Source organism: Oryzias melastigma, linkage group LG1, assembly GCF_002922805.2.
Source record: "Oryzias melastigma strain HK-1 linkage group LG1, ASM292280v2, whole genome shotgun sequence".
NCBI lineage: Eukaryota > Metazoa > Chordata > Actinopteri > Beloniformes > Adrianichthyidae > Oryzias > Oryzias melastigma.
The window spans coordinates 3,207,060-3,219,202 of NC_050512.1; the positions used below are offsets into that span (position 1 = coordinate 3,207,060).

Below are 12,143 nucleotides of genomic sequence, written 5' to 3' on the forward strand. Positions count from 1 at the left end.
CATTTGCCATTTAAACCTTTGATGTCAAAAGCCTTCACACAAAAATAAAAAAAATATTTGACTTGAGATTTGTAAGCTTCACTGTATTCTAGACATCAAAACAAATATTTATAAGAAAATACAGAAACGGTTCACCTGCTACATCATTTTTAATTTCATTGCTTCAATAACAAAATGTGGAGAGGCAGAGTTCTTTCTTTTGCTACTGTATGCTGTTGGATCTTTGATGGTAGACGTGTTTTTGCTCTCACTTGTGCGAAAATGCCCGCAGCAAAAGAATGCTGCTGTTGCATGAGTTCAACGCGAGGCGGTCAAAATATTCCCTCATGTCAGAACTGGCAAAAATTTGAGGTAAAATTACCCAGGTAAAAAATAAATAAATAAATAAAAAACATTCCCTCTGCGGTATGTTAGCTCTGACCTGAGACTTCAGAGGAAAGGCTGAGTGGCAGGCAGTGAGGTGAGACACCAGTCATTGTTAGAGCTGATTGCAAGATGTGGAACTTTGGGTTCCGGCCACAGATGTGTGTTGATCTGGAGCCACAGCACCAGTAAATAACTGTGAAACGTAAGCGTTTCTTTGGGTAGGATTAGAACTGCCCTTCAAAAATGTGCACCTAGAACCCCTAAGAGCCAACTTTGTCCATCACGTTTCTGCCCCTTACAAAGAAAGCACCTCTACATTCTGCTTTGGAGTCGTGCATCTAAACGCCCACTTTGTCAATGATTTTCTCACTGTGGGTTTAGAAGGGGCTTCTGTATCGGCATATCGCTTGAAAATCTGCTCCTTTGTCCCTGCAATACATTGGCTTCTTGACTCAGCTCTTCTTGAACGTTCACCACACTCTTAATTTTATGCAGCTTGCTTATCTTGTGACACCATTTACTTGCAGGGCACACGGCATGGGGAGAGGGGGTTGTTGTGTTTGGAGGAAAACACAGTCAGTTGTGTCAGTGTCACTACCACTTAAAGAAATAATTCAATTTGCCCAATTTAGCGAGCAGCTCATTACCCTTGGGTCTGACCCCCAAAACCCATCAGTTTACTCACATAGATGATAGAGGAGTTGGTGGTCCTCACTGGCTGTCCCTTTAAACATTTTGTCTGGTTTGATTTAGGGAGAGAGCTGGAATTTAAATGATTCTCACCGGAGAATTCCTGCTCTATAATCCACTTCACAAATCCTTTTTTGTCAGATTAAGTCACACATTTAGCAACTTTCACTTGTCAAGTGTCTGAAGATCTAAACATATCAAAGCAGGAGCTGAATAATCAGCTTTTTCTACTTTTGTTTTGTAGTGCAAGTATTTCCTGTCAGTACATTTTCCTTTTAGTTTTCTAATATCAGAAATGGCAACATTTGGCCACAATGGAAAACTTGTTTCCAAGGTTTATGTAAGAGATGATGTCCGAAGAGGTGTCCGTCATTAGAAGTTAATGGACAGCGCGGAGGCCTGAACTGTCCTCTGCTCTGTGTCTTCCATTAATTTCAAAAATAGAAACCTCGTCGGGCACTATCCAGCTTATACCACGTTCACTTACGAAACAACAAAAAAAAATATAAAATCAAATGTTAGTACTTTAATCTATATATATATATATATATATATATATATATATATATACACTGTATATGTGTGTGTTTAACCCATTTTTTCCTAAAAAGACTGACAACAGTATTCCCCCCCTTATTCGTGGGGGTTAGCATATGTAATATGTAGATTATCTTCTTCAGTATATCAGGATTTTTTATGACTGCTTCTGAGTCAGCTGATGCCATTTCTCCATGCAAGGGTATGGAGAGAGGAGGAGGCGGGGGAGCGCTGTCCGCACTATGCTCTGTGGAGATACACTTCAGGAGCGTAGCACCCCCTTTGAATGCAAAAGTGTTTTGAGTTGTTAAGAGATTTTGTCATGAACTGGAATGATTAAAAGAAATCCTCAGACATGTGAAACCGCGAATAAGCGGGGAACACTGTATTTAATATGTGTCACAACATATTGTCATAGTAAGTGGCCTGCACCGACCTCACTCTGCTGCAGCGGAGGAAAAGTGGTATATATTCTGAACGTTGTGGTATAACAATTAAACAAAGCATCATGTCAAAGTCACCTCTTACCGCCTGTATTTGTATAGATGATATAGCAAAGATTGTTGCAAAGAAACATCTAAATTTCTCCATTCTTACAGTGTTGCCTCCTCGTGTCTCATCTTCTTCTTCTTAATATCCTCTTCTTTATTTCTGTTTTGTTGCATCCTAGTCTTTAAAATAATCTGATTTGTAACAGAGGTTAAAGGAAACTACTCTGCTGTCTTGCTGTAGGGATAAACTCTGGAATAAGTCATGTCATCATATGTTCTGAGTTTCTGTTTCTCAGGTTGCCAACTAGCATTTAGGCCAGCACAATAATACAGAACATTTGAGCTAAGTGACCATAGCTCAAGGTATCTATCATCACTGTGTATTATAACTTTTTATTCCTCATCCTGCAGCCAATTAGATTTGAGTATTCCCCAGGACCATGGTATAGTTACATTCATCCATCCATCCATCTTCTTGACCGCTTTGTCCCTTTCGGGGTCGCGGGGGTGCCGGAGCCTATCCCGGCTACCGAAGGGCGAAGGCGGGGTACACCCTGGACAGGTCGCCAGTCTGTCACAGGGCCTCTAGTTACATTCAGAGTACAAAAAATATCAACTTAAAAAAAAAGAAAAAAATTCAGGTTTTCCTTATTTTATATTGACAAGAAATAAATGTCTATATTTTCTATTGCAGTGGAATGAAGGCACTTTTATTTGTTCTTCTCTCAGTCAAAGAATTCAGTGGGTTACAAATCAGATTCAGTTGCGTTCCCAAAGACCTTTTTAAAGTTTTTAGTTTGCATGTGATCGTCGAATAAAGCAATTTTGGATCCATGGGACAGGCACCCGAACAGTCTTTTTCTATTGCTTTAAGGATGTTTTATTCATGATCTGTTTAGAGTCGTGGCACCAAGGCAACATTCACAGTTTCTTCATAACACAATAGAGAATGGCAAACTCACAACTACCTAGAAACAAACCTGTATTATTAGATGCTATGGAAATCAAACTAGAAAATAAATGACATGTTTGCAATAAATGGCAAAACTCATTAAGTGTATTTGTACAAACCATTTGTTACAGTTTGTCAGACATCCAGCAGACATGTTGCTAAAAAAATATGGCTTAAACTACAGAAATAACCACTTGGAAAACACTTGTGGAAGAAAAAAAAATCCCAGATTTGAAGGGGTTACCATCATACTGAACTCTACTGCCCACCAAGCTGTGATTGGCATTTGGTAAATTAAGGGGACTTTTTTTCTTTTCAGTGTTGGTTCATTTTGTAAATGCTTAAATTCTTCAAACCTAATTCCATAAAGTTGTTAGTTTGGTTTCACACCTTTCCCCCACTAAGCGTGGGGATTTTCTTTTTTTTTAGTAAAAAAAAATCTTGGGAATCTGCTATGTTTTTGCTTGTGGCTCTTCCCTGCATCCAGGCTCTCACCTCTTTCCCTGACCATGACAAATATTTAGTGTATCTTTTGATTTATTTCCCTTTCTTTATAGAAGAAAACTGTGAATTATATTTCCTTTCTTTATATCTTTAAGACAGTGTTTTGTAATATACAATTATCCCAATGTGCTTTTCTTCTGGAAGTAGCAGCAAATACCCTTACACATGTTCTGAAGAAAGATCTATTTTTAAAAACTTACAACTCAAGGACCCAAAGTTACAACTACAAGGAGTACCAATTCAAAAATCACAACTGGAAGTGAATACCTTCAGTGACCTCTTTTAGAAATGTATTTAAAGACAAAAAAAAAATATCACATCCATGCAGGGACCCAAGTTCAAGCAATAGAAATGTGAGAGGGTTAAACAGAGTGAATTATGTCACTATGCCACTATGCTGCTCAGCAAGCTATCCTTACATAAATGTGTGTGCACGCACAGCCTCTGAAAGCTGGAAGTTAACCTTTAGAAAGGCAACATTAGCCTTAAAGCAATTAAACCTTTAAACAGGGGATAAGCACAATAAATGCACCCACACAAAAACAAACAGGTTGTTGGTGGATTGTAAGTAAAGACGTGTGATTGATTTTAAAAACACACACACACTCATATGTATATATATATATATATATATATATATATATATATATATATATAAAAACTCACTATATAGTCAGAATGGAAGGGGCCCCTTTGCGAAACCAAGTAATTACCAGAAAAACTGACAAGTGGACAAGTGAAACAAGAGCTAATGGGCATAAAATGAATGTGTCTGACAATGTGCATATGCATTGGCTATTTAGTGTTTAATGAGAGCCAAAAATAAAATCCCAGCAATTGGCTGTTATAGTTGCAGAGGAATTCTAGTGTTTTACTCTTGTGTTAAATAAAATGAACATATGATCCCTCTGGAAAGTGCTACAGGACAATAAAAGCCAGTAGACTGTAAAACAGCACATCACTAAAGTCGCAATTGCAAATTGACTGAGCAAAGATTTCCCTGGTTTCCTCACATAAATGCAAAGCGTATGTCCTACTGCCTTAGTTCAAAGCATACTACATTTCTTGTCTCTCTTGATACAAACTGGGAGATGTATTTGTTAAAAATGTATTTAAAAATGTATTTGTAATATATACATACATATATATATATATATATATATATATATATATATATATATATATATATATATATATATACAGACAGTTTTTTGCCGCTTAGTCGCGTTTCTTCATTTGTGGTTTCACATATTTGCTGATATTTTGATTTTTTATTGCAGTCATGTGACTCCGGTTCGTCATAAAAGCTCCAACAGCTCAAGACACTCGTATTAAACTTTTTCTTCCGAAGGACATGCGTGAATTTCCCAGGAGGGGAGTGCAGTTGAGGAGCACGCAGCCCGTCCGCTACACAAAAAAAACACAGGCGCGCACGCACTCACAGCGAACCTGCATAGAGAAATGGCATCAGCTGACCCAGAAGCAGCTCAAAAATATCCTGATAATCACAGAGGATAATTATCATCCAGAGCAGGTGTTCATTATGGATGAAGCCGGTAAGTTCTGGATAGAGATGCCCTTTCACTTTTTAAGGCACTGAGAGAGAGTGACAGTCCTTATGAAAAGTATGCAGTCTATTGTTCTAGATTTTTAGAAAACAATACCTGTATGCTTAGTAATAAGTGTTCTTTAATGAATGTTTACAAAGCATGATCAGAACTGCTTGAGATGAGTATGGATTGGTAACGGACATTCTTTGGCTGCGGGTGGTGAGGGGTTGAGACGGAGACTGGGGGCTCTCTGTATTCCCGGATTCGCCATATTCGCAGAAGTCTCTTGTCCCTAACCCCCGTGAGTAAGCGGGAATACTGTATAGTATTATAGTATGTCCAAAATCCTTAACGTAGGAGTCTTTTTTACAGAGCGGTAAAAATGCACTGGCATTTCACCTAGATTGAAAGAAGCTGGGGGGGGAAGCCTCCCATGAGATAATTACTGAAAGGATAATTATGTTTCAGCTGGGAACACGTTATTCAACCCTAATTGATGCAATGATTCTGTACTCGTAAAGATGTCAACATGTTTTAGAAGGGTGATGGGATACTTAAAGAAAATAACAAAGATGACCTTATAAATTAAAATTGGGTTAAGCGCTGTCCAAACTGGAAGGATGGGGAATTCTGGATAGGGTAAATATTACAAAAAAAATAGTTCATGTTGATGCTAGAAACATTTTTACATCCAGCTGGCCTTTTCTAACAGGCTCTCTTTCTAGTCAGGATAAGCCAACATTGGGTCAGCATTTTTATTTTAAGATTAAGCTGCTGAGGTTTTTATTTTATTTTATTTTATTGTATATATTTTGCAAAGTATGCATCAGTGTATGAGGTCTATGTGGCCCTATCCCAGTGGCTCAGTAATCAGATTCACATGCAGCTGTCAGGATTTTTTCTGTGCCAGTGGGCATAGCTTTGTTCCAAATGTGATGCTGCACACAGTTATCTTAACACTTTACACATATCTGCAAGGAATTCAAACAGGAAACGTTCTTTATAAGTCTAATAGGCTCAAAGTGAGGCATTGAAATGCCATGCTGTGTGGCTATCACACTGACACCTTTAACAAACTGGAATCTCAGTAATGTGTTTTACACGGGAGTGCATTAAGTTATCACTTCACACGCTTTTGAGGTCATGCCATAACTTAACAGAAATGATGATACACAGATGAGAAATAGTGTGCCTGAAGGTTAGAGAAGCATGCTTTGGGGCTGTCTTTGGAAAAAAAGTGAATGAGTAATGTTCTCCTATCCCTCAGCAACTATTGTTGAAGTGTCCTTGGAAAAGGCACTGAACCCCCAGTTGCTCAGATTAAGCTGTTCAGTGGCCAGAAATGCTAAACTGTGACTGCCCTGGTTGGTTACCAAATGGGCTTGAGTGAAAGAGAACAAGCAAAGTGGGTAAACAGCCACCCTGCAAAATGCCATGTTGCCTCAACTGAGTCTTTATTTTGTTAGACACTTGAGCCGGTAATAAACCATTATTTTGGATTTTTCTTTGTCTCCAAAATTTCAAGTGCTTTGTTGCGTCTTTTGTGTTGGACATCCTCAATGACTAGCCATGGCGGCTCAACCCCGCTCCTCAAGATCTGCCACCTCGCTTGTTTATCCGAATGTCTGTGCTGTTGATTATATGGATGAAGTGTGTTTAGAGCCTGGCATCAGCGGATAAACAAGTAAGGTAGTGGATCAGGTTTTCTCTGTATCCTGTTTGGGGAATTAGGAAACCAAACGTCCCAAATAAAACCATTGAGAATGAATATTCATATGCTGTTGAACAAGTTGCTTGTTTTTATTTTTTCAATTATGCTCTCAAAGGCCAAGAGCCTCTGATCAAGAGGGTCAAATTTAACCTGCCCGCCTTTTTATACCACATACAATTTATAGGGCAGCTATTACTAAAGATCAATAGCACTTAAACTGTTCCACTGGTATTGAAACCTGCTTTGATTTACAAGCAAACAGACCCTTGGTCAAGTCCATGAGAAAACAAATATATATATATATGCACAAACACACAAACATACACCAGGACTTGGCCAGTGTTTTTTGAAGTCTTGATCTTTTTCATCTATGTCTTTCATCTTTGAATCCGGCTTGGAAGACCACACACACACACACACCCCCACACACACAGACACACACTCCAGAGACCAGGCGCACACTGAGCAGAAGCTGCATTTGTATTAGGATATATCTGTTTGTTGACAGTTTACTTTTTAAAGTTAAAGCCAGCCAAGCATCCGGAAAATTTCACATACTCCCTGTGATGAAGATTTAAATATGCTACACAGGGTTACTTTACATAGATAAACATGTCAACACGGAAATTCACGTGTAAGCTATTCCTGACCCTGAATGGCTAAAAGCCTAGGTGTGTACTTTAGAGTGCCTCCTAACAATGCGGTCAGACCTTGGGGATGGTCAACCCTGCCAAGGACATGACAGGAGCTCTTCAGAAAAACAAGCATAAATGGAGAAAGGCAAAGATGGACAAGCAGCAGAGTGCAAATCTTTTCAACTTCATCGGCAATGACGCACTAACACTACCAAGGCTGACGTTTGATTGCAAACCTTGGAGCGCTGTTACTTGAGGGTTTAGAGGGCAGTCCAAAAGAGTATGAAATTTTAGGTTTCAGGAAATGGGGGGTTCATTTAAACTCAAAATACTTTCCAGATTCAAGAGCATCCATGGTGTTTTTCTCATCCCGTCAGAAAGTGACATTTTTGGGGAAATGGAAGAAGCTTTGAAAGGATTGTAATATCTGTCAAACAGATATGATTTGATTCTTTATAAAAGACAATGATGGCAAGGGCAATATTGACAAAAAAACATGGGGGTTTTATTTTTTTATTGTAGCACTGACTGTGAAGATTGTGTTCTTGTTTTGGTTTGTTTTCACTCATGATATCTCGGTTCTTGTTATGGTCTTTTATTTTTTCCTTTCATGATCTCACCTGATTGTATGGCGGAGTATTGAGCCACCATATGAGTAAAAAAAGTTCATATACGAGAATAGAATAATGTCACAAAATTATGAGAAAAATGTTGTAATTTCACAAGAGTAAAGTTATACAATGACAATAAACTTAAAAATTCACAATTTATGAATCAATAGTCTGTTCACTAAGGAAATATGAACAACAAAAAAGGATCCAGTATCGTGTTTGAGATGTAGAGTGCATTATCCTTCATTCAGCATTGGTTTCAGAAATAAAGACATACTAGCTCTTTCAGTGAGTCAAAATTATTTCATCATAAGTCTAAGGACATTTGAAAAGAATCTGCAGGAAACTGGACCTCTTCAGAAGAAGATTCTTGAGTTTACATCGTTTACATCATCAGTAGTATAGTTGCAGAAATACAAATACATTTCAACAAATTGATTCCTATGATTAAAAAAAACAAATTGATGGATTTAGTCGACATGTAATGTGGATGGAGGCTTACACAACCAACTAGGCTATATTTTTGAAAAAGTGTGGCTTTTTATTTGTTACTTTATTTCTACAAGATTATTCTGGTAAAATTACATTTTCTCATAAATTTACAACTTTATTCTTGTAAAATTTAGACTTTTTCTCATAATTTTTCCACTTAATTCTCTGATAAAAAGATTTATTTATTTTTAATGGTGGCTATAATACTCGAGTCGTCAAGCGTTTGGTAATCACCTACAGCTGTTTATCATTAAGGTTAATCCTCTCAACTGTATTCTAGTGTCCACCTTTCAGTTTGGCCGGGTCAGATCATCTACATTATCTAACTAAATGTTCCTTCCTTTTATTTCCTATTTCCTACATATTCGATTCCTGACAGTGATGACTTTTCAGAACTTGATCATGAAAATTAAGAAATTAATTTATCTTTTACTCTGACCTCTTTTCTTTGTTACATGTATTTTTTTTCTTCTTTAGTCTCTTTGCATCGGACATACAAATATCTTAGGCATGCATTTTATCTTGTGCTTTCTTAAATAAAGAAAAATGTTTGTGAGACAGAACTGATCATAGGTAAAAAATGTTAGCAAGAAAAAATGGTTGAGAGTTCAGGGACAAGTAAGAAAGAAATATGTATTTTTTTTTTTTTTTTTTAAGGAAGGTCAGTTTTCTAGAATTTACAGGTATAACTATTCAGCTGCCAACAATTATTAAACCAGAGCTGTCAAACTCTGAGAAATATTTCTGTGCCTTGGTGATTGCAGCAGTTCTGACAAGAGTAGACACTGAAGAATCCTGATTTTCCTTCCACCAGCAGACTCTGGAAAACTTCTGTCTAAATTTAACTTTCTATTATGTCATGTTTTGGAGACCCATATTTTTTGACTGCAGTACATTTCCTTTAGGATTGTTTTCAATTTGTTGTTGCCTGATGATACCCTCCCATGCAAATAATCAGTTACAAAGTTACATCAACAAGGTGTGAGGAAAAAAAATTCTCCCTGCTCTGCACATCTGACCATCTGTTATCAGAAAATGTTGTTTTTAGACCAGAATAAATTGTTATTTTTTTGACTCTTTAAGGAGAGTCGGTCAGTTTGGAGCTTCATTCCACAGCATTTGGGTCCATTTGACCACATAAAATTCAAGCTGAAAGATCAAGACATCTAAGAATTATAATCCATTTGTTGAGTAATTCTGACACTTCAATTGGTTTATCCACAGCTCCCCTTCACATTTGCAGTGAGATTTTAGCGTATCGCAAAAAAGCTGTGACCACACTCACCTTCATTAGAGAACTACTCTGATAAAAATATTGTTTTGGGTGTTTTCAACATGTTGTTGCTGTGTTTTTCTGATGTAATAAAATTAAGATTAAAATTGTACTTTGAAGTATTTCTTTTTTCAAATCATTATGAATCAGAAGCAAGTGAAAAAATGTTACTTTAAAATTATGATTTTTTTAATCATTCTAGGAGACTGTGATATCTTTTCATTTGTGAAAACTGCAAAACAAGGCTGAAATAAAAAGGAAAATATAAAAAAAAGAAAAAAAATGATGTTGGAAAAAGCTTGTACTAGTGCTACAATCAGCGGGCTACAAGCCCCTCCAGCATTCCTCCATTCTGACACATTCACTTGCAGACAAATAGATTTGTGTGTTCTCGTCTGAGCTGGAATCTGGATCAGAACTGTACACCTGGATAGCTCTGACATCCCATTTTTGTTGCACCGGTAATGTTAAGTTGGGGTTAATAGGTGGTGCAGCAGGAGAGAGTAAACAAAAGGATGATGGGAAATCAGGGTGGGCTTATGCTCACAACTCAAAAGCAAAACTTTTATGAACTAATCAGAGAGTATTTTCTTGAAAACAACAACATTTTTTTTTTTTCATTTTGGCTGAAAATGGCAAAATCAGAATTAAAAGACTGGAGTTGGACTTTAACTGTTTTGGACTTACAAATTAAAAACAAAGAGTTAAAACGGCAAAGCTGCCTTTCTAGTAGTAGTAGTCATGCACATTGAATCAACAACCATTTCTGTTGTGACAAAAGGGGCAGGTGTTCGCAATACTTCTTTCTGACAGTTGGCAAAAAGTGAATTTCACCTAAAACCAAATGATGTCAGTCTAGATATTAGTGTGAAAACAAAAACACAACTAATCAGCAATAATGACAAGGTGGAGGCAGACGCACAAACACCTTCCTTGTCTCTTTTCCTATCTCTTCTGAGACCCTCTGCACAGAAGATGCTCTGCCTTTAGGCAATCACTCTTTTTATGGAATTCCCCATTAGAAGCCCTCTAATATTCAGACAGCGCTCATTATTCTTTGCTTTCATGTGCACGTGAGCAGGAGATGTTACCAGGGTGAAGGTGCACTTTCAGCTTCCAAAAGCCACCAACTTAGACCAGCTTGACCGACAATCCCTCACTTGTTGAAAAGGCCAGCAAGCAGCCAACCAGACAGACATCCCCGAGTCAACCAGCACTGCCATCAATCCATCCATCCAGGAGACCTGTCAACGCGCGCCTCCCGCCCCCCACACGTGAGCATCTTACCTTCAGCGCTTCTATGTCCAAAGACGCAGACTGCTCCATGATGACTGTGAAGAGCTGCAAATCTAACAAAGGTCCCAGAAACGCAGAGGTTCATAGAGGGTGGGGGGACAGGTTCGAACCCTAAACCTCCCCCCCAACCCTCTAGGAAAAGTTGAGAAGCTCTCTAGAGTCCCAAACTCAGCTGCAGCATCATCCCCGAGCTGATGCCGGCGTCCGCCTTCCTAATAATCCAGTCCAGGGCGACAGCTTTTCTCAGTTTCAGGCGTCCCTCTGTGTCCCCTCGGTGAAATCGGGACTCCTCGCCAAGAAAGCCCCCCCCCCACCCCACCCCCCTCCGTCCCCGGATCTGCCCGCGCAGGGAACCGGGAGAGCAGAAAGTGAGTAGGAACGCAAATCAGCCGCGCGTAATGCTTTACGCAGGAGGCTTTTGCGCACTTGTCGATCCAGCAGGTGATTCTTTTTTGTGTGTGTTGTTACATCTGACTGAGAGGTCCCCCCACCCGCCTTCCCCTCTGCTGGAATGAAGCCGGGACTCAGGCTATCCTCTCTCCCACCCCACTCCCCCTTCCTCACTGCCGGTCAGCGCAGAAATCCCCTCGTATCCAGCTGGATGTCCGTGAACGTGCCGCTGCCTCTGCTCCAGCAAGCGGAGAGAAAACGTCCGGATCCCAGAGATGATGTTCAGCCTTGCATGGGCGACTTCCATGCGGCAAACCGCCAGAGAGATCAGCTCTCCCCCCCGAAAGAGAGAGAGAATGAGGGAGAGAGAGAGAGAGATGGGGATGCTGAGGAGAGGAGATGGAGAGAGCAGCTGGAGTTGAGAAGGGAGGAGAGACGGAAGGAAGGAAGGTTGCTGTATATTATTGCAATGACTGACGTGTGTGTGTTGGCAGGGAGGGGGGGAGTGCGCTCTAATCAAGTAGATGAATCGACAATGCCTCTTTGCCACTGAAGCCAGGGGAGATTTAAATGCAGACACAGTCGGGGGAAGGTTGTTGCAGAAACTCCGCTGAGTGTGTCTGACTGCGCTCCGTTATTTTGTGG

At 39.3% G+C, this 12,143-nt stretch overlaps 1 protein-coding gene across 1 annotated transcript in view; it reads right to left on the reverse strand.

The window, feature by feature from the left end:
• Positions 1-11,411, reverse strand: part of LOC112137166 (zeta-sarcoglycan) — a gene marked incomplete at its 3' end in the record, with an annotated part of 352,152 nt that extends 340,741 nt beyond the window's left edge. The window contains 1 exon segment of the mRNA XM_024259329.2: positions 11,100-11,411. Within this exon segment, the coding sequence (XP_024115097.1) occupies positions 11,100-11,138 (39 nt within the window).
• Positions 11,412-12,143: the final 732 nt, after the last annotated feature.